At 43.7% G+C, this 26,273-nt stretch overlaps 1 protein-coding gene across 1 annotated transcript in view; it reads right to left on the minus strand.

Annotated features, from left to right (window-relative positions):
• Positions 1 to 1,027: 1,027 nt before the first annotated feature.
• LOC106563868 (short transient receptor potential channel 4) overlaps positions 1,028 to 26,273 on the minus strand; it is a 116,454-nt gene continuing 91,208 nt past the window's right edge. Inside the window, exons 11-17 of the mRNA XM_082957585.1 lie at positions 25,167 to 25,288; positions 24,861 to 25,056; positions 18,021 to 18,215; positions 12,870 to 12,911; positions 6,616 to 6,705; positions 5,888 to 6,428; positions 1,028 to 1,041 (exon numbers count right to left, since the gene is read on the minus strand). Coding sequence (XP_082813711.1) covers positions 1,028 to 1,041; positions 5,888 to 6,428; positions 6,616 to 6,705; positions 12,870 to 12,911; positions 18,021 to 18,215; positions 24,861 to 25,056; positions 25,167 to 25,288 — 1,200 coding nt within the window. The remainder of the gene's footprint in view (positions 1,042 to 5,887; positions 6,429 to 6,615; positions 6,706 to 12,869; positions 12,912 to 18,020; positions 18,216 to 24,860; positions 25,057 to 25,166; positions 25,289 to 26,273) is intronic.

The following is a 26,273-nucleotide window of genomic DNA, read 5'->3' on the forward strand; positions in this document are numbered from 1 at the left end:
AACGTCACAATCTCTATAACATTGGTCTCTCAAACTAACATGAAATCAAGAGGTTCTACTTCAACATGATCTGTTCACATTACCAACACAACTGGACCATGCCAGTCGATAAAAACATGAATAGTATTGTATTGAAGACAGATTATTTGGTGTATATACAGTATCTTCTGTAGTAATTGTTTGACTGCATGTCAGCGATATTGTTTATGAGAGGAGAGGCCTATATGATATTGTCTGTGAGAGGAGAGGCCTATATGATATTGTCTGTGAGAGGAGAGGCCTATATGATATTGTCTGTGAGAGGAGAGGCCTATATGATATTGTCTGTGAGAGGAGAGGCCTATATAATATTGTCTGTGAGAGGAGAGGCCTATATGATATTGTCTGTGAGAGTAGAGGCCTATATAATATTGTCTGTGAGAAGAGAGGCCTATATGATATTGTCTGTGAGAGGAGAGGCCTATATAATATTGTCTGTGAGAGGAGAGGCCTATATAATATTGTCTGTGAGAGGAGAGGCCTATAGGATTGACATGGTTAAATGTACGAGCAGTGGTAAGGGTTGTAAAAGTCCGGTAACCTTTCCATAATGTCCAGATTTTCCAGAAATCCTGGTTGGAAGAATTCCAAAATCAATTGAGAATAAGCAGGACATCTGGAAATCTTCTAGCCGGATTTCTGGAAAACCTGGGAATTTTGGGAAAGTCACTGTAATTGTGCAATCCAAACCAGGAGTAATGTAATCCCAATACCATAGTTAGTAAATACGAGGCTCCGAAACTTTGCATAGAAAAACTACTACAGATATGTTGCATGATTCTTGACAAACATTTTGAGATAATTATTTGAGTATAAAGTGCTGGAACAAATAGAGTAAGGATCTATAACAGAGAGGATCTATAACAGAGAGGATCTATAACAGAGAGGATCTATAACAGAGAGGATCTTTAACAGAGAGGATCTATAACAGAGAGGATCTATAACAGAGAGGATCTATAACAGAGAGGATCTATAACAGAGAGGATCTTTAACAGAGAGGATCTGTAACAGAGAGGAGCTATAACAGAGAGGATCTATAACAGAGAGGATCTTTAACAGAGAGGATCTATAACAGAGAGGATCTATAACAGAGAGGATCTATAACAGAGAGGATCTATAACAGAGAGGATCTATAACAGAGAGGATCTATAACAGAGAGGATCTATAACAGAGAGGATCTATAACAGAGAGGATCTATAACAGAGAGGATCTTTAACAGAGAGGATCTATAATAGAGAGGATCTTTAACAGAGAGGATCTATAATAGAGAGGATCTATAACAGAGAGGATCTATAACAGAGAGGATCTATAACAGAGAGATTCTATAACAGAGAGGATCTATTATAGAGAGGATCTATAACAGAGAGGATCTTTAACAGAGAGGATCTATAAGAGGATACATATATTGTTCTGCTCATAGCTGAGCGTAGAGAGAGAAGGAAAGCAGGGGATGTGGTACGACAGAGAGTAAGAGAGAGAGAGATGAGGGGATAGAGGGAGGTGGTAGAGGGAAGGGGACAGAGGAGAGAGGGAGGTGGTAGAGTGAAGGGGACAGAGAGAGGTGGTAGAGGGAAGGGGACAGAGGAGAGAGGGAGATGGTAGAGGGAAGGGGTCAGAGGACAGAGGGAGGTGGTAGAGTGAAGGGGACAGAGAGAGGTGGTAGAGGGAAGGGGACAGAGGAGAGAGGGAGGTGGTAGAGTGAAGGGGACAGAGAGAGGTGGTAGAGGGAAGGGGACAGAGGAGAGAGGGAGGTGGTAGAGTGAAGGGGACAGAGAGAGGTGGTAGAGGGAAGGGGACAGAGGAGAGAGGGAGGTGGTAGAGTGAAGGGGACAGAGAGAGGTGGTAGAGGGAAGGGGACAGAGGAGAGAGGGAGATGGTAGAGGAAGGGGACAGGGGACAGAGGGAGGTGGTAGAGGAAGGGGACAGATGAAAGGGAACAGAGGGAGGGAGTGAGGTGGTAGAGGGAAGGGGACAGAGGGAGGGAGGGAGGGAGATGGTAGAGGGAAGGGGACAGGGGACAGAGGGAGGTGGTAGAGGAAGGGGACAGAGGGAAGGGGACAGGGGACAGAGGGAGGTGGTAGAGGGAAGGGGACAGGGGACAGAGGGAGGTGGTAGAGGGAAGGGGACAGAGGGAAGGGGACAGAGGGAGGTGGTAGAGTGATGGGGACAGAGGGAGGGAGTGAGATGGTAGAGGGAAGGGGACAGAGGGACAGAGGGAGGTGGTAGAGGGAAGGGGACAGAGGGAGGGAGTGAGATGGTAGAGGGAAGGGGACAGAGGGAGGGAGGTGGTAGAGGGAAGGGGACAGAGGGAGGGAGGTGGTAGAGGGAAGGGGACAGAGGGAGGGAGGGAGATGGTAGAGGGAAGGGGACAGGGGACAGAGGGAGATGGTAGAGGGAAGGGGACAGGGGACAGAGGGAGGTGGTAGAGGGAAGGGGACAGGGGACAGAGGGAGGTGGTAGAGGGAAGGGGACAGGGGACAGAGGGAGATGGTAGAGGGAAGGGGACAGGGGACAGAGGGAGGTGGTAGAGGGAAGGGGACAGAGGAAGGGGACAGAGGGAGGGAGTGAGATGGTAGAGGGAAGGGGACAGAGGGAGGGAGGTGGTAGAGGGAAGGGGACAGAGGGAGGGAGGGAGATGGTAGAGGGAAGGGGACAGGGGACAGAGGGAGGTGGTAGAGGGAAGGGGACAGGGGACAGAGGGAGATGGTAGAGGGAAGGGGACAGGGGACAGAGGGAGGTGGTAGAGGGAAGGGGACAGAGAGAGGGAGGGAGGGAGATGGTAGAGGGAAGGGGACAGGGGACAGAGGGAGGTGGTAGAGGGAAGGGGACAGGGGACATGGGGAGGTGGTAGAGGGAAGGGGACAGAGGGAGGGAGGGAGATGGTAGAGGGAAGGGGACAGGGGACAGAGGGAGGTGGTAGAGGGAAGGGGACAGGGGACAGAGGGAGGTGGTAGAGGGAAGGGGACAGAGGGAGGGAGGGAGATGGTAGAGTGATGGGGACAGAGGGAGGGAGGTGGTAGAGGGAAGGGGACAGGGGACAGAGGGAGGTGGTAGAGGGAAGGGGACAGAGGGAGGGAGGGAGATGGTAGAGTGATGGGGACAGAGGGAGTGAGGTGGTAGAGGGAAGGGGACAGAGGGAGGGAGGGAGATGGTAGAGGGAAGGGGACAGGGGACATGGGGAGGTGGTAGAGGGAAGGGGACAGAGGGAGGGAGGGAGATGGTAGAGGGAAGGGGACAGGGGACAGGGGGAGGTGGTAGAGGGAAGGGGACAGAGGGAAGGGGACAGAGGAGAGATAGCCAACGAATAGGGAGAAATAGCTCCTGTGACAGAGATACAAAGTGATGGAAAGGGAGATAGGGAAGACAGACGGGCAGAAAGAAAGGGACAAGTCTCCCCATTGATGACTGGTCCAAGCACAGGGCAGAGTAAACAGTGGAAAAAAAAGTTATTTCCTCTCTTCAAAAAGCGGTAGACATAGTCCATGACATCACCATTCCATATGACATCATCCATGACATAGTAAGGGTCTATATCCCACTGGCCAGACCGTCCCAAAGGACACAATGTTATTCCCCGTACGGGTCACTACTGTTGAGCAGAGAGCAGCTGTCTTTGGGGGTGAATAGAGTGTCCTAGATCTGTGTGTCTGAATGTGTCACAAGCTTCCCTGAGTCTCCAAACATCAGTGATCTTCCAAGCCTTGTCATAACAGTACATACAGTGAGGGAAAAAAGTATTTGATCCCCTGCTGATTTTGTACGTTTGCCCACTGACAAAGAAATGATCAGTCTATAATTTTAATGGTAGGTTTATTTGAACAGTGAGAGACAGAATAACAACAAAAAAATCCAGAAAAACGCATGTAAAAAATGATATAAATTGATTTGCATTTTAATGAAGGAAATAAGTATTTGACCCCTTCTCAATCAGAAAGATTTCTGGCTCCCAGGTGCCTTTTATACAGTTAATGAGCTGAGATTAGGAGCACACTCTTAAAGGGAGTGCTCCTAATCTCAGCTTGTTACCTGTATAAAAGACTCCTGTCCACAGAAGCAATAAATCAGATTCCAAACTCTCCACCATGGCCAAGACCAAAGAGCTCTCCAAGGATGTCAGGGACAAGAATGTAGACCTACACAAGGCTGGAATAGGCTACAAGACCATCGCCAAGCAGCTTGGTGAGAAGGTGACAACAGTTGGTGCGATTATTCGCAAATGGAAGAAACACAAAATAACTGTCAATCTCCCTCGGCCTGGGGCTCCATGCAAGATCTCACCTCGTGGAGTTGCAATGATCATGAGAACGATGAGGAATCAGCCCAGAACTACACGGGAGGATCTTGTCAATGATCTTAAGGCAGCTGGGACCATAGTCACCAAGAAAACAATTGGTAACACACTACGCCGTGAAGGACTGAAATCCTGCAGCGCCCGCAAGGTCCCCCTGCTCAAGAATACATATACATGCCCGTCTGAAGTTTGCCAATGAACATCTGAATGATTCAGAGGACAACTGGGTGAAAGTGTTGTGGTCAGATGAGACCAAAATGGAGCTCTTTGGCATCAACTCAACTCGCCGTGTTTGGAGGAGGAGGAATACTGCTCATGACCCCAAGAACACCATCCCCACCGTCAAACATGGAGGTGGAAACATTATGCTTTGGGGGTGTTTTTCTGCTAAGGGGACAGGACAACTTCACCCCATCAAAGGGACGATGGACGGGGCCATGTACCGTCAAATCTTGGGTGAGAACCTCCTTCCCTCAGCCAGGGCATTGAAAATGGGTTGTGGATGGGTATTCCAGCATGACAATGACCCAAAACACACGGCCAAGGCAACAAATGAGTGGCTGAAGAAGAAGCACATTAAGGTCCTGGAGTGGCCTAGCCAGTCTCCAGACCTTAATCCCATAGAAAATCTGTGAAGGGAGCTGAAGGTTCGAGTTGCCAAACATCAGCCTCGAAACCTTAATGACTTGGAGAAGATCTGCAAAGAGGAGTGGGACAAAATCCCTCCTGAGATGTGTGCAAACCTGGTGGCCAACTACGAGAAACGTCTGACCTCTGTGATTGTCAACAAGGGTTTTGCCACCGAGTACTAAGTCATGTTTTGCAGAGCGGTCAAATAGTTATTTACCTCATTAAAATGCAAATCATTTTATAACATTTTTTACATGCGTTTTTCTGGATTTCTTTTATTGTTATTCTGTCTCTCACTGTTCAAATAAACCTACCATTAAAATTATAGACTGATCATTTCTTTGTCAGTGGGCAAACGTACAAAATCAGTAGGGGATCAAATACTTTTTTCCCTCACTGTATCCCAGCCTTGTCATATACAGTAGATATCCAAGCCTTGTATAGGTTTGCATCCCAATCCCAATGCAAGGAAAGCAAGGAATTATGTTTAAATGTCTTGATTCCAAGACGTTTTGGTCTTCACATTGAAATTGTCTGACATTGGACTTGCTTGGTCACAGAACTTTTTCCTGTAAATATCCACTACTGTCCAACGCAAGATTATAACACTTCACAGAAAGCTCACTCCGATTGTCACTCTCGCTATCCAGCAGTGACCCTATCGCTGCTGTCTCTTCCACTATTCCATCTCTCTCCCATACCTAAGTCTCTCTTCCTTGCCAAACCCTTTAGACAACCCTGATGCAACCCCATCAGCACCTGACTCCTGATGGAGGAAACTCTCCCTCTCCTCCTCTTCCTCCTCCTCCACATCTTCCCTCTCTTTCCCTCTCCCTCTATTGGCCTCTTCCTCCTTCACTCCATCCTCCTCCTCTTCCTCCTCTTTCTCCTTCTCTCCATCCTCCAACAGTCCCTTGCCCTCCTCACCCCCTGCCTCCCCCTTCCGTCCCTCCCCATCCGATTCCCCTGTCTCCCCCATCTCCTCGGACACAGAGTATATATTCCCAACCCCAGTAGCTCCAGCTCCACCCCTCTGGCGTTTCTGGAACAACCCAAAATCAGTGATGTCCCTGGGGAAGTCTTTCCTCTGACCCTGCTTGTCTCTGGAGCTTCCAGAGGAACCACCATCTGCGGGCAGGGGGGGCAGGCCGTTAGCCAAGCCCATCCCGTTGAAGGCAAGTGCGTCTGGGAGCCGAGGAGAGGAGGCTGTGGCGCCGCCCTGCTGGATGATGGAGGCGGTTACGGTGAACAGTGTCTTCTTGTTGTTCTTCAGCTGGCCAATGGGTGTGGGGGTGGTGGGGACTTTAAGGGACCGGTCGGCATAGGCTAGGCAGGACTGCCCTCCACCAACCCCAGCCCCCCCCGAACCACCCCCAACAACACCCCCCGGACCACCCAGACCAGGTTTACCTGTCTTCATCATCCCCATCACCTCGTAACGGAAACTAGAGATGTCCTGCTTCAGCTCCTAGAACAAAGGGACAGGGAGAAAAGAGAGGTATTATATGAGAGAAAGCCAGGAAAAATAACAACGAAAATTAACAGAATGGTTATTTTACTGTAAAGTGACTTGAACCTGAGCTCAAGATGTCTTGGTTCAGTTCCCATACAAGCAAACAGAAGAGACAGTGTCCAGGTCAAAACCCAGTCCTCACCTTAAAGTTCTCCTCAGTCAGCCCCTCCTCTGTTTTAGCGTCTCTGATCATGGCTGCTACATATCGCTTCACCAGGTTCCTCAACACCTCCTGGAACACAACAACAACAACAACAACTATTAAACATGGAGGCTGCAGGGTAGCCTAGTGGTTAGAGCGTTGGACTAGCAACTGGAAAGTTGCTGGATCAAATCCCCGAGCTGACAAGGTGAAAATCTGTCTTTCTACCCCTGAACCCACTGTTCCAAGACCGTAATTGAAAATAATAATTTGATCTTAACTGACTTGCCAAGTATTTTTTTATTTTTATTAAACAATAATAATAGAATGGAAGTCGCTCTGGATAAGAGCGTCTGCTAAATGACTTAAATGTAAATGTAAATGTAAATCTCATTTGTATGATACTGTAACATGGATGGAGAAGTAAAACCTTTACAAACATTCATACTCTTTTGTAACAAATCAAATCAAATCATATTTGTCATACAACAGGTGTAGACTTTACCGTGAAATGTTTACTTACTAGCCCTTAACCAAGAAAAATAAGAGTTAAGAAAAATATTTACTAAATAAACTAAAGTATACAGGTACCGAGTCAATGTGCGGGTGTACAGGTTAGTCTGGGTAATATGTATATGTAGGTTAGGGGTAAAGTGACTATGAGGGTACAGGTTAGTCTGGGTAATATGTACATGTAGGTAGGGGTAAAGTGACTATGGGGGTACAGGTTAGTCTGGGTAATATGTACATGTAGGTAGGGGTAAAGTGACTATGAGGGTACAGGTTAGTCTGGGTAATATGTACATGTAGGTAGGGGTAAAGTGACTATGGGGGTACAGGTTAGTCTGGGTAATATGTACATGTAGGTAGGGGTAAAGTGACTATGGGGGTACAGCTTAGTCTGGGTAATATGTACATGTAGGTAGGGGTAAAGTGACTATGGGGGTACAGGTTAGTCTGGGTAATATGTACATGTAGGTAGGGGTAAAGTGACTATGGGAGTACAGGTTAGTCTGGGTAATATGTACATGTAGGTAGGGGTAAAGTGACTATGAGGGTACAGGTTAGTCTGGGTAATATGTACATGTAGGTAGGGGTAAAGTGACAATGGGGGTACAGGTTAGTCTGGGTAATATGTACATGTAGGTAGGGGTAAAATGACTATGGGGGTACAGGTTAGTCTGGGTAATATGTACATGTAGGTAGGGGTAAAATGACTATGGGGGTACAGGTTAGTCTGGGTAATATGTACATGTAGGTAGGGGTAAAGTGACTATGGGGGTACAGGTTAGTCTGGGTAATATGTACATGTAGGTAGGGGTAAAGTGACTATGGGGGTACAGGTTAGTCTGGGTAATATGTACATGTAGGTAGGGGTAAAGTGACTATGGGGGTACAGGTTAGTCTGGGTAATATGTACATGTAGGTAGGGGTAAAATGACTATGGGGGTACAGGTTAGTCTGGGTAATATGTACATGTAGGTAGGGGTAAAATGACTATGGGGGTACAGGTTAGTCTGGGTAATATGTACATGTAGGTTAGGGGTAAAGTGACTATGGGAGTACAGGTTAGTCTGGGTAATATGTACATGTAGGTAGGGGTAAAGTGACTATGGGGGTACAGGTTAGTCTGGGTAATATGTACATGTAGGTAGGGGTAAAGTGACTATGGGGGTACAGGTTAGTCTGGGTAGGTATACATGTAGGTAGGGGTAAAGTGACTATGAGGGTACAGGTTAGTCTGGGTAATATGTACATGTAGGTAGGGGTAAAGTGACTATGGGGGTACAGCTTAGTCTGGGTAATATGTATATGTAGGTAGGGGTAAAGTGACTATGGGGGTACAGGTTAGTCTGGGTAATATGTACATGTAGGTAGGGGTAAAGTGACTATGGGGGTACAGCTTAGTCTGGGTAATATGTACATGTAGGTAGGGGTAAAGTGACTATGGGGGTACAGCTTAGTCTGGGTAATATGTACATGTAGGTAGGGGTAAAGTGACTATGGGGGTACAGGTTAGTCTGGGTAATATGTACATGTAGGTAGGGGTAAAATGACTATGGGGGTACAGGTTAGTCTGGGTAATATGTACATGTAGGTAGGGGTAAAGTGACTATGGGGGTACAGGTTAGTCTGGGTAATATGTACATGTAGGTAGGGGTAAAATGACTATGGGGGTACAGGTTAGTCTGGGTAATATGTACATGTAGGTAGGGGTAAAGTGACTATGGGTGTACAGGTTAGTCTGGGTAATATGTACATGTAGGTAGGGGTAAAATGACTATGGGGGTACAGGTTAGTCTGGGTAATATGTACATGTAGGTAGGGGTAAAATGACTATGGGGGTACAGGTTAGTCTGGGTAATATGTACATGTAGGTAGGGGTAAAGTGACTATGGGGGTACAGGTTAGTCTGGGTAATATGTACATGTAGGTAGGGGTAAAATGACTATGGGGGTACAGGTTAGTCTGGGTAATATGTACATGTAGGTAGGGGTAAAGTGACTATGGGGGTACAGGTTAGTCTGGGTAATATGTACATGTAGGTAGGGGTAAAGTGACTATGGGGGTACAGCTTAGTCTGGGTAATATGTACATGTAGGTAGGGGTAAAGTGACTATGGGGGTACAGGTTAGTCTGGGTAATATGTACATGTAGGTAGGGGTAAAATGACTATGGGGGTACAGGTTAGTCTGGGTAATATGTACATGTAGGTAGGGGTAAAGTGACTATGGGGGTACAGGTTAGTCTGGGTAATATGTACATGTAGGTAGGGGTAAAGTGACTATGGGGGTACAGCTTAGTCTGGGTAATATGTACATGTAGGTAGGGGTAAAGTGACTATGGGGGTACAGGTTAGTCTGGGTAATATGTACATGTAGGTAGGGGTAAAGTGACTATGGGGGTACAGGTTAGTCTGGGTAGGTGTACATGTAGGTAGGGGTAAAGTGACTATGGGGGTACAGCTTAGTCTGGGTAATATGTACATGTAGGTAGGGGTAAAGTGACTATGAGGGTACAGGTTAGTCTGGGTAATATGTACATGTAGGTAGGGGTAAAGTGACTATGGGGGTACAGGTTAGTCTGGGTAATATGTACATGTAGGTAGGGGTAAAGTGACTATGGGGGTACAGGTTAGTCTGGGTAGGTGTAGATGTAGGTAGGGGTAAAGTGACTATGGGGGTACAGGTTAGTCTGGGTAATATGTACATGTAGGTAGGGGTAAAGTGACTATGGGGGTACAGGTTAGTCTGGGTAATATGTACATGTAGGTAGGGGTAAAGTGACTATGGGGGTACAGGTTAGTCTGGGTAGGTGTACATGTAGGTAGGGGTAAAGTGACTATGAGGGTACAGGTTAGTCTGGGTAATATGTACATGTAGGTAGGGGTAAAGTGACTATGGGGTACAGGTTAGTCTGGGTAATATGTACATGTAGGTAGGGGTAAAGTGACAATGGGGGTACAGGTTAGTCTGGGTAGGTGTACATGTAGGTAGGGGTAAAGTGACTATGGGGGTACAGGTTAGTCTGGGTAGGTATACATGTAGGTAGGGGTAAAGTGACTATGAGGGTACAGGTTAGTCTGGGTAATATGTACATGTAGGTAGGGGTAAAGTGACTATGGGGGTTCAGGTTAGTCTGGGTAGGTATACATGTAGGCAGGGGTAAAGTGACTATGAGGGTACAGGTTAGTCTGGGTAATATGTACATGTAGGTAGGGGTAAAGTGACTATGGGGGTACAGGTTAGTCTGGGTAGGTATACATGTAGGTAGGGGTAAAGTGACTATGCATAGATAAGAAACAGCAAGTAGCAGCAGTGTAAAAAAAAAAGTGTGTGGTGGGGGTCAATGTAAATAGTCTGAATAGCCATTTAATAAGCTGCTCAGCAGTCTTATGACATGGGGATAGAAGCCTTTTGGACCTAGATTTGGCACAGAAAACCCAGCCAACTGTATATTATCCGTGTCGTCGTTCAGCCACGACTTTGTGAAACATAAGATATTACAGTTTTTAATGTTCCGTTGGTAGGGGATATTCTCGAACGGAGCTCATCCATTTTATTCTCCAATGATTGCACGTTGGCCAATAGGACAGATGGTAGAGGTGGGTTACCCACTCGTCGACTAATTCTCACAAGGCACCCGGACCTGCTTCCCCTGTATCGGCGTCTCCTCTTCATGTGAATCACGGGGATTTGGGCCTGGTCCAGTATCAGCAGTATATCATTCGAGTCAGACTCATTGAAGAAAAAAATCTTTGTCGAGTTCGAGGTGAGTAATCGCTGTTCTGATGTCCAGAAGCTCTTTTCGGTCATAAGAGACGGTGGCAGAAACATCATGTACAAAATAAGTTATAAACAATGAGAAAAAAAACCACACAAAATAGCACAGTTGGTTAGGAGCCTGTAAAACGGCAGCCATCCCACCCGGCGCCATTTAATAATAACACCAGCAGATAGACAACACTGTCCATAGACAACACTGTTCATAGACAACACTGTTCATAGACAACACTGTTCATAGACAACACTGTTCATAGACAAGTCTGTCCATAGACAACACTGTCCATAGACAACACTGTTCATAGACAACACTGTTCATAGACAACACTGTTCATAGACAAGTCTGTCCATAGACAACACTGTCCATAGACAACACTGTCCATAGACAACACTGTTCATAGACAACACTGTTCATAGACAACACTGTCCATAGACAACACTGTCCATAGACAACACTGTCCATAGACAACACTGTTCATAGACAACACTGTTCATAGACAACACTGTCCATAGACAACACTGTCCATAGACAACACTTTTCATAGACAACACTGTTCACAGACAAACGATAGACAACACTGTCCATAGACAACACTGTCCATAGACAACACTGTCCATAGACAACACTGTTCATAGACAACACTGTTCATAGACAACACTGTCCATAGACAACACTATCCATAGACAACTGATAGACAACACTGTCCATAGACAACTGATAGACAACAATGTCCATAGACAACCTGCGGTAGCAGAGTGAACAGTCTATGGCTTGGGGTCTTTGGACATTGTTGTCTTTTGCGGCGTCGCTTCCTTTTCCGTGTCCCGGGTATTAGGGCCTCGTCCAGAGTAAGCAGAACATCCAAGGTTATTGATTGCGGTTCTGATGTCTAGAAGCTGTTTTCGTTCACAGGAAATGATGACGGAGACATTATGTAAAAAAAAAAAGAAAAAAAAAAGAAATTGGCAGAATTGGTCGGGAGCCCGTAAAACGTCTACTATCCACTGTAGCTCCATCTCACACACAGACACACAGCTATTCAGTCAGACATAGGTGCTGTGACACACAGCTGCACATACACAAGCATGCATGCACACACACACACACACACACACACACACACACACACACACACACACACACACACACACACACACACACACACACACACACACACACACACACACACACACACACATCTAACGTATCATCATTCAGTCAGTCGTACGAGCTGCTACACACAGAGTTCACTTGATCATTGAGTCAGCTCAGCGGTAGGTCTATTGACAGGCTGAGGATGCTTCCCTGTGTGTGTGTGTGTGTGTGTGTGTGTGTGTGTGTGTGTGTGTGTGTGTGTGTGTGTGTGTGTGTGTGTGTGTGTGTGTGTGTGTGTGTGTGTGTGTGTGTGTGTGGTGTGTGTGTGTGTGTGTGTGTGTGTGTGTGTGAGAACATCTATGTCCCTTTCATAGACAGCAGGACGTCATATCAGCACAAAGAGCCAAGCGGAACAATGTATGAAAGCAAAGATATTATTTTGGAGATACTTCAATGCCATGAATCAATCTCTAAAATCCACGTGGGTTTATGTGTGTGTGTGTGTGTGCTTGTATGAGTGTGTGTGTGCTTGTATGCGTGTGTGTGCTTGTCTCTGTGTGTGTGTGTGCTTGTATGTGTGTGCATGCTTGTATGAGTGTGTGTGCTTGTATGAGTGTGTGTGTGCTTGTATGAGTGTGTGTGTGCTTGTATGAGTGTGTGTGTGCTTGTATGAGTGTGTGTGTGTATGAGTGTGTGTGTGTGTGCTTGTATGAGTGTGTGCTTGTATGAGTGTGTGTGTGCTTGTCTCTGTGTGTGAGTGTGCTTGTATGAGTGTTTGTGTGCTTGTCTCTGTGTGTGTGTGTGTGTGCTTGTGTGTGTGTGTGTGTGTGTGTGTGTGTGTATGAGTGTGTGTGTGTGTCTAACAGAGACATCACCTGGTACTGGCGGTTTCTCCTCAGGTTCTCTGCTGCTCGCGTCTATAAAGAGGAGAGAGAGAGAGAGAAATAAAGAGGAAGGGGGAGAGAGAAAGAGAGCGAGAGAGAGAGAGAGTGTGTTTGAGAGAGAGTGTGTGAGAGAGAGAGTGTGTGTGAGAGAGAGAGTGTGTGACAGAGAGAGTGTGTGAGAGAGAGAGAGAGAGAGAGAGAGAGAGAGAGTATGTGAGAGAGAGATAGAGAGAGAAAGAGAGAGAGAGAGGGGGGGAGAGAGAGAGAGAGAGAGAGAGAGAGAGAGAGAGAGAGGTAGATAGATATGATTAATTATCCGGCTTTCAGTATGGAGCCTGTAGAGAAGAAATGTTGTGAAGAATAACATAATGGTCACCAGCTGTGTGTGTTTGTAGAACTGTCTATATTATTACAGCAAGTCAGTGAGGACTGAACAGTGTCGTGCTGTCCATGCGTACATGCATGAGTGTGTTTGAGGCTATGTCCCTCCCTCCCTCATGTATGTACAGTATGGATGGATGGATAAATGAGTCACCACCAAGACTATTATAGTTTTGTGTTTTTATATTCGCTTGCATTTCTATAAGTTTTAAGGTAAAAAATACAATTAAATGTAAAATAAATGTAAAAAATGTTTTATAAATAAATAATGTTTTTAGATCCTCTTTTCTAGTTTTATTTAGCTTCATAAAACCATTTTTATTTATTTTTAATATGATTCATTTTCAGTGTTAGGGATACAAGGAAGACTACCTTTGTGAGGCAGTAATGCATAAGGCGATGGGTTGAAGTGCGAGACAAAACTTCTCCCCTTGTTTTGGTTCCGTAGCGTACCTGGGCACATGCTCTGTGTTGCTGTGTGAGAGCAAAGAATTGCGGATCACTTTTGTGAAGTCAGTGTCTATCGTTGGTCACCACCTTTCAAAGTGTGTTGCATTCTGGAGATAAAAATTGTCAGACGTGTGCCTACACGTCGACTGCATGAACAAAAATCATGTGATCAAAGGTCATGAAGTTTTGAGGTCATCAAGTTTCTGCAGTTGCTATTCACCAACTTCATCCTGCAGCCATCGCATGCATTGTGGGAGGATCTACGGTCAACCAATCACTAGGATGTTTTTTGTTTGACACGAACCTGACCAAAGACATGACTGAAACAGGAACCAACTTGTTGTGATTTTTGTTAACAGTGGATACAGTGGATTTGGGAAAGTATTGAGACCCATTGACTTTTTCCACATTTTGTTAACCTTATTCTAAAATGGATTAAATATATATTTTTTTTGCTCATCAATTTATACACAATACCCCATAATGGCAAACCAAAAACAGGTTTTGAGAAATTTTTGCAAATGTACATAAAAAACTAAACTGAAATATCACATTTACATAAGTATTCAGACCCTTTACTCAGTACTTTGTTAAAGCGCATTTGGTAGCAATTACAACCTTGAGTCTTCTTGGGTATGACGCAACAATCTTGACCTGTATTTGGGGAGTTTCTCCCATTCTTCTCTGCAGATCTTCTCAAGCTCTGTCAGGCTGGATGGGGAGCGTCGCTGCACAGCTTTTTTCAGGTCTCTCCAAAGATGTTAAATCGGGTTCAAGTCCGGGCTCTGGCTGGGCCACTCAAGGATATTCAGAGACTTGTCCCAAAGCCACTCCTGCGTTGTCTTGGCTGTGTGCTTAGTGTCATTGTCCTGTTGTACGGTGAACCTTCGCCCCAGTCTGAGGTCTTCAGCACTCTGGAGCAGAATTTGTAGTTTCCCAGTCCCTGCCACTGAAAAACATCCCCACAGCATGATGTGGCCACCACCATGCTTCACCGTAGGGATGGTGCCAAGTTTCCTCCAAACGTGACACTTTGCATTGTTGGCAAAAAGTTCAATCTTGGTTTCATCAGACCAGAGAATATTGTTTCTCATGGTCTGAGAGTCTCCATGACCAAGGCCCTTCTCCCCCGATTGCTCAGTTTGGCCAGGCGGCCAGCTCTAGGAAGAGTCTTTGTGGTTCCAAACTTCTTCCATTTAAGAATGATGGAGGCCACCGTGTTCTTGAAGACCTTCAATGCTGTATAAATGTTTTGGTACCTTTCCCCAGATCGGTGCCTCATCAAAATCCTGTCTCGGAGCGCTACGGACAATTGCTTCATCCTAATGGCTTGGATTTTGCTCTGACATGCACGGTCAACTGTTGGACCTTATATAGACAGGTGTGTGCCTTCCAAATCATGTCCAATCAATTTAATTTACCACACGTGGACTCCAATCAAGATGTAGAAACATCTCAAGGATGATTAATGGAAACAGCATGCCCCTGAGCTCAATTTCGAGTTTCATAGCAAAGGGTCTGAATACTTATGTAAATAAGGTATCTGTCTGAAGGTGTCACAGCTGTCGAAAGGAGCGGACCAAAGTGCAGCGTGGTTGTAGTTCCACATTTTATTAAATCCGTGAAACTTTGCAATACATAAATAACTGACTTGACAAAACAACAAACCGTGACGCAGAGAGAAACAAACACTACTCAAAATATAATCACCCACAAAACCCAGGAAGAAAAACCCCTACTTAAATATGATCTCCAATTAGAGGCAATGAGGACCAGCTGCCTCCAATTGGAGATCAACCCAAAAATTCCCAACATAGAAATAGAACTAGAACTTAAACATAGAAATAGAAAACATAGAACAACACAAAACACCCCTTGTCACGCCCTGACCTACTCTACCATAGAAAATCACATCTTACTATGGTCAGGACGTGACAGAAAGACTATTAAGAGTAACTATTAGTTCATCATATGAAATCTGTAGCTCCGCCTACCAGTGATGTGGAGCAGAGCATGCTGGGCGATCTCTAGCTGATGAGAAGGGAATAACTAGAGAAAGTACACAAGCCGTGATAAGATCCAATCATCTCCTGTGATTACTTTTCGTTAGCATTCCTTTTTTTTTTGCCTAGACCAGTGTGCGTCCTTCAGTAATGTGAGTTCATATTTCTTACAATTCATGTGTTGTGGACGCACTCCTTTTGTATGCTAATTAGCGATTTTACCGCGAGCTAGCAACTGTAAGCTTGCTAACCCTGTTGTTTCTGCCATCTCATTTCATCTCAATATTTTTGGACACAAAGATAATAGTTTCAGTTATAGTTATAGTTTTTCAAGCAGGTTTATTCATGATTTTATTTCAGTTTACTAAATAAGCATTTAATTTTTTCACAACTTTTTTTTCACGATTAGCTTGGGTTTTAGTTTAATATAATAACCTTGTTCACTACTCTCCCCAGGGTGTCTGTCTCCTGTATGTTTATGCAAGATGGTATCGAAAGAGATAGTTGCCTCGCTTAGAATCCTTTGCAAACTATGTACAAGCATTTCGCTACACTCAAAATTAACATCTGATACCATGTGTATGTGACCAATACAATTTGATTTGATTTGAGGTACAGTAAATGCCAAAAATAAAGGAAACACCAACATAAAGTGTCTTAATAAAGCTTCCAGAACAGCTTCATTGCACCATGGTATAGATTCTACAAGTGTCTGGAACTCTTTTGGAGAGATGTGACACCATTCTTCGACAAGAAATTCCATCACTTGGTGTTTTGTTGATGGTGGTGGAAAACGCTGTCTCAGATACGGCTCCGGAATCTCCAATAACCATGCAATTGGGTTGAGGTCTGGTGAGTGAGACGGCCATGGCATATGGTTTACATCGATTTCAAACTCATCAAACCATTCAGTGACAACACATGCCATGTGGATGGGGGAATTGTCATCCCATGGGATCATAGCTATGATTGTTAGCAGGTGGGCAGCAGGTAACCTCGTGGTTAAGCGCGTTGGGACAGTAAAGGAAAAGTTGCTAGTTTGAATCCCCAAACCAACTGATACTATAATTTCTCATTTTAAAAGTTGCAGCGTATTGCAACACAGCTTGCGGGGTGCCGCAGAATTCTACGGCACATTATTGTTGCCAGAATGACGTACTTTACCACAATCTCCCACCATCTACCAGTAACGGTCACGGCATAAACTCTAAACTTTTAAAGGAAGAACCACTGTAGCTCACTATTTGAAATATTTATTTTAAACAGTCATTATTGCTCACCTTTATCAAGGGTGTGTGTACGAGTATGTGTGCGTGAGTATGTGTGTGTGTGTGTATATATATGTGTCACCTATCCACCCCCAGGGTGCTTGCCTCCTGTCTGTGTGAGTATATCTGTCATCACTCACCCCCAGGGTGCCTGCCTCCTGTCTGTGTGAGTATATCTGTCATCACTCACCCCCAGGGTGCTTGCCTCCTGTCTGTGTGAGTATATCTGTCATCACTCACCCCCAGGGTGCCTGCCTCCTGTCTGTGTGAGTATATCTGTCATCACTCACCCCCAGGGTGCTTGCCTCCTGTCTGTGTGAGTATATCTGTCATCACTCACCCCCAGGGTGCCTGCCTCCTGTCTGTGTGAGTATATCTGTCATCACTCACCCCCAGGGTGCTTGCCTCCTGTCTGTGTGAGTATATCTGTCATCACTCACCCCCAGGGTGCCTGCCTCCTGTCTGTGTGAGTATATCTGTCATCACTCACCCCCAGGGTGCCTGCCTCCTGTCTGTGTGAGTATATCTGTCATCACTCACCCCCAAGGTGCCTGCCTCCTGTCTGTGTGAGTATATCTGTCATCACTCACCCCCAGGGTGCCTGCCTCCTGTCTGTGTGAGTATATCTGTCATCACTCACCCCCAGGGTGCCTGCCTCCTGTCTGTGTGAGTATATCTGTCATCACTCACCCCCAGGGTGCCTGCCTCCTGTCTGTGTGAGTATATCTGTCATCACTCACCCCCAGGGTGCCTGCCTCCTGTCTGTGTGAGTATATCTGTCATCACTCACCCCCAGGGTGCCTGCCTCCTGTCTGTGTGAGTATATCTGTCATCACTCACCCCCAGGGTGCTTGCCTCCTGTCTGTGTGAGTATATCTGTCATCACTCACCCCCAGGGTGCCTGCCTCCTGTCTGTGTGAGTATATCTGTCATCACTCACCCCCAGGGTGCCTGCCTCCTGTCTGTGTGAGTATATCTGTCATCACTCACCCCCAGGGTGCCTGCCTCCTGTCTGTGTGAGTATATCTGTCATCACTCACCCCCAGGGTGCCGAAGGTGTCAGTTGGTTTGGAACGGGTCCTCTTACAGACATGTCTCTTGGTCCAACACACCAGGTACCACACTGACTTGGGACTGGGTACGATATTGAAGGGAGAAGGAAGAGTACCCCCCTCCTCAAAGTAACTCATCCACAGCTTGGTCCTTGCAAACTTCCACTCGATGTCTGCATGGTCCTGCATAGGTTGAAGTGAAGAGGAAATTCAGAAACTCTTGGATGACAGTGGACGGTGATAAACATGCTTTTTTTATTGTTAAAAATACAACCAACACGTTTTTGGTCTTAAGCCTAGCCTTCATCAGGGTTTTCACTCAGGAGAGAGAACACTGTAAAAAATATATGTGTTAATTCAACTTAAAAAAGTTTGTAACAATGCTGCCTTCAAATTTTAAGGCAGAAGGATAATACAGTATTTTGAAAAATTTTACATTTACATTTACGTCATTTAGCAGACACTCTTATCCAGAGCGACTTACAAATTGGTGCATTCACCTTATGATATCCAGTGGAACAACCACTTTACAATAGTACATCTATATCCTTTTTTGTTTGGGGGGGGGGTAGAAGGATTACTATATCCTATCCCAGGTATTCCTTAAAGAGGTGGGGTTTCAGGTGTCTACGGAAGGTAGACACCTGAATTGTGCGCTGCCCCATGTAATCAGAGCATGTAATCAGAGCATGTAATCAGAGCATGTATTCAGAGTACGTAATCAGAGCATGTATTCAGAGTACGTAATCAGAGCATGTAATCAGAGCATGTAATCAGAATATGTAATTAGAGCATGTATTCAGAGTACGTAATCAGAGCATGTAATCAGAGCATGTATTCAGAGTACGTAATCAGAGCATGTAATCAGAGCATGTAATCAGAATATGTAATTAGAGCATGTAATCAGAGAATGTAATCAGAGAATGTAATCAGAGAATGTAATCAGAGCATGTAATCAGAGCATGTAATCAGAGAATGTAATCAGAGCATGTAATCAGAGCATGTAATCAGAGAATGTAATCAGAGAATGTAATCAGAGCATGTAATCAGAGCACGTAATCAGAGCACGTAATCAGAGTACGTAATCAGAGAATGTAATCAGAGTACGTAATCAGAGCATGTAATCAGAGTACGTAATCAGAGTACGTAATCAGAGCACGTAATCAGAGCATGTAATCAGAGAATGTAATCAGAGAATGTAATCAGAGCATGTAATCAGAGCATGTAATCAGAGCATGTAATCAGAGCATGTAATCAGAGCATGTAATCAGAGAATGTAATCAGAGCATGTAATCAGAACATGTAATCAGAGCATGTAATCAGAGAATGTAATCAGAGAATGTAATCAGAGCATGTAATCAGAACATGTAATCAGAGCATGTAATCAGAGTACGTAATCAGAGAATGCTATGTGATGGTAGGAGTTGTTTATCATTGTATACTTGTAGTATAGCAGTATTCTAGTGGTAGTATACCAGCAGTATAGTAGCAGCAAATCAGTAGTATAGTGGCAGTATAGTAGTACTATAATAGTAGTATAGTGGTATAGCAGCAGCATAGTAGTAGTACAGTAGTAGTAAAGCATCAGTATAGCAGCAGCATATCAGTAGTATAGTAACAATAGTATAGTAGCAGTATAGTTGTAGCGGTATATTAGTAGTATACCGGTAGTATAGCATCCGTATAGTAGTAGTATAGTAGTATGTCAGCAGCATAGTGGTAGTATAGTAGTGGTAGTAGTATATCAGTAGTATAGTGGTAGTATAGCATTAGTATAGTAGCGGTACACCAGCAGTAGAGTAGCAGTATAGTAGCGGTGGTATAGTAGTAGTATAGTAGAATAGCAGCAACATAGTAGTAGTATAGTAGTAGTGGTAAATTAATAGTATACCAGCAGAATAGTAGTAGTATAACACCAGAACATCAGCAGTATAGTAGCGGTATAGCAGCAACAGTATAGCATCAGTATAGTAGCAGTATAGTAGCAGTAGTATAGTAGTATATCAGCAGTACAATAGTAGTGGTAGTAGTAGTATACCAGCAGTACAGCATTAGTATAGTAGCAGTGTATCTGTAGTATAGTAGCAGTAGTATTGTAGTAGCATTTGTTTTTAACCTTTATTTAACTAGGCAAGTCAGTGAAGAACAAATTCTTTCTGCCAAATTTCTGCCAAATTCGTTCTGGCAGAACGACAGATTTGTACCTTGTCAGCTTGGTGATTCGAACTTGCAACCTTTCAGTTACAAGCCCAATGCTCTAACCAGTAGGCTACCCTGCCGCCCCATATAGAGTATATCAGCAGCATAGTAGTAGTATAGTAGTGGTAGTATATTAGTAGCATACCAGTAGTATAGTAGCAATATAGCATCAGTATAGTAGCAGTACATCAGTAGAATAGTATCAGTATAGTAGCAGTAGTATAGTAGTATAGCAGCAGCACAGTAGTGGTATATTAGTAGTAGTATATTAGTAGTACACCAGTAGTTTAGTAGTAGTATAGTATCAGTATAGTAGCAGTATATCAGTAGTATAGTAGGAGTAGTATAGTGGTAGTATAGTAGTACATATATTAGTAGTACAGTAGTAGTATAGCATCAATACAGTAACAGTAGTATAGTCGTATAGCAGTAGCATATTAGTAGTATGCCAGGAGTACAGTAGTGGTATAGCATCAGTATAGTAGCAGTAGTATAGTAATGGCATAGTAGTAGTATAGTAGTAGTATATTAGTAGTATACCAGTAGTATAGTAGTAGTAGTATAGCATCCGCATAGTATCATTATATCTGTAGTATACCAATATTATAGTAGTAGTATAGCATCATTATAGTAGCAGTATAGTAGCAGTGGTATATTCGTAAGATAACAGCAGCATAGTAGTAGTATATTAGTAGTATACCAGTGGTATAGTAGTAGTATTGCAGCACTATAGTGGTAGTATAGTGGTTGTATTCCAGTAGTATGGTAGTAGTATAGTAGTAATAGTAGTAGTAGTAGTAGTAGTAGTAGTAGTAGTAGTATTGTTGTAGTATAGTGTTAGTATAGTATTTTCATTATTTATTTTATTTAACCTTTATTTAACTAGGCGAGTCAGTTAAGAACAAATTATTTTTACAATGACGGCCTACCCCGCCCAAACCCGGACGACGCTGGGCCAATTGTGCGCTGCCCTACGGGACTCCCAATCATGGACGGTTGTAAAACAGCCTGGAATCAAACCAGGGTCTGTAGTGTATAGTATAATGGTATATATAATAGTATAATGTATAGTATACTGCCCTATGGCAGTATAGCGATAGTATACCAGTAGTATAGTAGTAGTATAGAGGCAGCACAGTGGTAGTATAGTGGCAGTATATTGGTGGTATAGTATAGTAGCACAGTGGTAGTATAGTGGTATTATAGTGGCAGTATAGCAGTAGTATAGTGGCAGCATAGTATAGTAGCATAGTGGTAGTATTGTGGCAGTATAGTAGCATAGTGGTAGTATAGTGATGATATAGTATAGTAGCATAGCGGTAGTATAGCGGTAGTATAGTGGCAGTATAGCGGCAGTATAGTATATTAGCATAGAGGCAGTATAGAGGCAGTATAGTGGTAGTATAGTGGTGGTATAGTAGCGTAGTCGTGGTATAGTGGTAGTATGGTTGTCGTATAGGGGTGGTATAGTATAGTAGCATAGTGGCAGTATAATGGTAGTATAGTAGTAGTATAGAGACAGCATAGTGGTTGTATAGAGGCAGTACAGAGGCAGTATAGAGGCAGTATAGAGGCAGTATAGTGGTTGTATAGAGACAGTATAGCAATAGTACAGTGGCAGTAAAGTGGTAGTATTGTGGTAGTACAGTGTAAGTACATTGTTAGTATAGATGCAGTATAGTGGTAATATAGTGGTAGTGTAGTGATAGTATAGATGTGGTATAGTGGCAGTATAGTGATAGTTTATTGGCAGCACAGAAGTAGTATAGTGGTAGTATAGTGGTAGTATAGAGGCAGTATAGTGGTCATATAGTGGTAGTATAGTGGTGGTATAGTGGCAGTATATTGATAGTATAGTGGCAGCATAGCAGCAGTATAGTATAGTAGCATAGTGGTAATATACTGGCGGTATAGTGGTAGTATAGTGGTGGTATAGTAGCATAGTGGTAGTATAGTGGTAGTATAGTTGTAGTATAGTGGTGGTATAGTGGTAGTACAGAGGCAGTGCAGAGGCAGTACAGAGGCAGTACAGAGGCATTATAGTGGCAGTATAGTGGTTGTATAGAGACAGTATAGCGATAGTACAGTGGCAGTAAAGTGGTAGTATAGTGGTAGTACAGTGTAAGTGCAGTGTTAGTATAGATGCAGTATAGTGGTAATATAGTGGTAGTGAAGTGATTAGTATAGTGGTGGTATAGTGGCAGTATATTGGTAGTATAGTGATAGTGTAGCGATAGTATATTGGTAGTACAGAGACAGTATAGTGGTAGTATAGTGGCGGCACAGATGCAGTACAGTGTCAGGTATGTGGTAGTATAGCATCAGTATAGTAGCAGTAGTATAGTAATGGCATAGTAGTAGTATAGTAGTAGTATATTAGTAGTATACCAGTAGTATAGTAGTAGTAGTATAGCATCCGCATAGTATCATTATATCTGTAGTATACCAATAGTATAGTAGTAGTATAGCATCATTATAGTAGCAGTATAGTAGCAGTGGTATATTAGTAAGATAACAGCAGCATAGTAGTAGTATATTAGTAGTATACCAGTGGTATAGTAGTAGTATTGCAGCACTATAGTGGTAGTATAGTGGTTGTATTCCAGTAGTGTGGTAGTAGTATAGTAGTAATAGTAGTAGTAGTAGTAGTAGTAGTAGTATTGTTGTAGTATAGTGTTAGTATAGTATTTTCATTATTTATTTTATTTAACCTTTATTTAACTTGGCGAGTCAGTTAAGAACAAATTATTTTTACAATGACGGCCTACCCTGGCCAAACCCGGACGACGCTGGGCCAATTGTGCGCTGCCCTACGGGACTCCCAATCATGGACGGTTGTAAAACAGCCTGGAATCAAACCAGGGTCTGTAGTGTATAGTATAATGGTATATATAATAGTATAATGTATAGTATACTGCCCTATGGCAGTACAGCGATAGTATACCAGTAGTATAGTAGTAGTATAGAGGCAGCACAGTGGTAGTATAGTGGCAGTATATTGGTGGTATAGTATAGTAGCACAGTGGTAGTATAGTTGTAGTATAGTGGTGGTATAGTGGTAGTACAGAGGCAGTGCAGAGGCAGTACAGAGGCAGTACAGAGGCAGTATAGTGGTTGTATAGAGACAGTATAGCGATAGTACAGTGGCAGTAAAGTGGTAGTATAGTGGTAGTACAGTGTAAGTGCAGTGTTAGTATAGATTCAGTATAGTGGTAATATAGTGGTAGTGAAGTGATTGTATAGTGGTGGTATAGTGGCAGTATATTGGTAGTATAGTGATAGTGTAGCGATAGTATATTGGTAGTACAGAGACAGTATAGTGGTAGTATAGTGGCGGCACAGATGCAGTACAGTGTCAGGAATGTGGTAGTATAGTGGTAGTATAGTGGTAGTATAGCGGTGGCATAGTATAGTAGCATATTGGTACTATTTTTTTAATATATTTTTTTTATTTCACTTTTACTTAACCAGGTAGGCTAGTTGAGAACAAGTTCTCATTTACAACTGCGACCTGGCCAAGATAAATCAAAGCAGTATAAAAACAGACAACAACACAGAGTTACACATGGAGTAAACAATAAACAAGCCAATAACACAATAAACAAGTCAATGACACATTAGGAAAAAAAAGAAAGTCTATATACAGTGTGTGCAAAAGGCATGAGGAGGTAGGCAATAAATAGGCCATAGGAGCGAATAATTACAATTTAGCAGATTAACACTGGAGTGATAAATGAGCATATGATGATGTGCAAGTAGAAATACTGGTATGCAAAAGAGCAGAAAAGTAAATAAAATAAAAACAGTATGGGGATGAGGTAGGTAGATTGGGTGGGCAATTTACAGATAGACTATGTACAGCTGCAGCGATCGGTTAGCAGCTCACGTAGCTGATGTTTAAAGTTGGTGAGGGAAATAAAGGTCACCAACTTCAGCGATTTTTGCAATTCGTTCCAGTCACTGGCAGCAGAGAACTGGAAGGAAAGGCGGCCAAACGAGGTGTTGGCTTTGGGGATGATCAGTGAGATATACCTGCTGGAACGTGTGCTTATAGTGATAGTATAGAGGCAGTATTGTGGTAGTACAGTGGTAGTATAGATACAGTATAGCGATAGTACAGTGGCAGCATAGATGCAGTATAGTGGTAGTATAACTGCAGTATAGTTGCAGCATATATGCAGTATAGTGGTAGTATAGCATCAGTATAGCAGTGGTATAGTACAGCAGCATGGCGGTAGTATAGTGGTAGTATAGCGATAGTATGGTGCTCGTATAGTGACAGTATAGTCACAGTATAGTGGTAGTATAGTGGTAGTTTGCGGTAGTATCTAGACTGTATAGCAATAGTACACTGGCAGTATAGTGGCAGTATAGTGGTAATATAATGGTAGTATAGTAGCAGCATAGATGCAGTATAATTGTAGTGTGGTGGTAGTACAGTTGCAGTATAGCTGTAGTATAGTAGTAGTATAGCTGTGGCATAGTGGTATAGCTGTGATGTAGTTGTGGGATAGGAGTAGTATATTGGTAGTATAGTTGTAGCAGAGTGGTAGTATAGTAGTAGTACAGTTGTAGTATAGTGATAGTATAGTGCTAGTATAGTTGTAGTATAGTAGTAGTAGTACTCACAGCGATGTGTTGATAGGAATTGTTCATCATGGCAATCAGCATGTTTAGTAGAACCACCAGAGAGATTATATTATAGGTTCCAAACATGGTGGCCCCTACAAACTCTGTAAACTGATGGTCCGCATCTACGTTAGTCACATACAGACTGATCAGACCGAAGATAGACCAGAACAGAGACTGGAGCGTCTCAAACAACCTAGAGGAAGGAGGGAGGGAGGAGGAGAGAGATTATAATTATATTTTGACAATTCTACCCACACACACACACACACATACACACAAGTGCACACACATCATCAAACTCACGTGGAGAAAGCGTTGTTCTGCTCGACACAGCGGATGCCTTTACACTTGCCCTTCTCGTCTGAGGCCTTTGTCTCATAGTAGAAGTAGAGCTGGTTCAGCCCGTTGGCAAACGCCAGCAACACCTAGAACCACATACATAGAGGAACAGGTAAAGGGAATAACTGAGTCATTTGCACAGCTGAAGGCATTCAACCGAAATGTGTCAGAGATGCGTGAGGGGGGCTGCTTTAATCGAAGTCATTTGGCGCTTCAGGGAGCAGTTGCTGTTGAATGCCTTGCTCAAGGGCAGAACTGCAGATTTTTTCCAATTTGCCGGCTTGATCCAGCGAACTTTTCGGTTCCTTGCCCAACGCTCTGAAACGCAAGGCTACCTGCCGCCCCAGTTTAAGGATCCATTTATGCAACGGACATACACTAAACAAAATATAAAACGCACCATGCAACAATTTCAAAGATTTTACTGAAAAACAGTTCATATTAGGAAATCAGTCAATTGAAATAACTTCATTAGGCCCTAATCTATGGATTCCACAGGACTGGGAATACAGATGTGCATCTGTTGGTAACAGATACCTTAAAAACAAGTAGGGGACTGGATCAGAAGACCAGTCAGTATCTGGTGTGACCACCACTTGCCTCATGTAGCGTGACACATCACCGTCGCATATAATTGATGAGGCTGTTGATTGTGGCCTGTGGAATGTTGTCTCACTTCTCTTCAATGGCTGTGAAAAGTTGCTGGACATCAGCGGGACTGGAACACGCTGTCATACACGTTGATCCAGAGCATCCCAAACATGCTCAATGGGTGACATGTCTGGTGAGTATGCAGGCCATGGAAAAACTGGGACTTCTTCAGCTTCCAGGAATTCTGTACAGATCCTTGCGACATGGGACAGTGCATTATCATGCTGAAACATGAGGTGATGGTGGTGGATGAATGGCACGACACGACGGGCCTCAGGATTGCACAACGGGCCTCAGGATCTCGTCACGGTATCTCTGTGCATTCAAAATGCCATAAAAAAAATGCTGTTGTGTTTGTAGTCCGTAGATTATAACTGCCCCATACCATAACCCCACCGCCACCATGGGGCACTCTGTTCA

The sequence above is a fragment of the Salmo salar genome, chromosome 11 (assembly GCF_965601325.2).
Source record: "Salmo salar chromosome 11, fSalSal1, whole genome shotgun sequence".
In the NCBI taxonomy this organism is placed as follows: domain Eukaryota; kingdom Metazoa; phylum Chordata; class Actinopteri; order Salmoniformes; family Salmonidae; genus Salmo; species Salmo salar.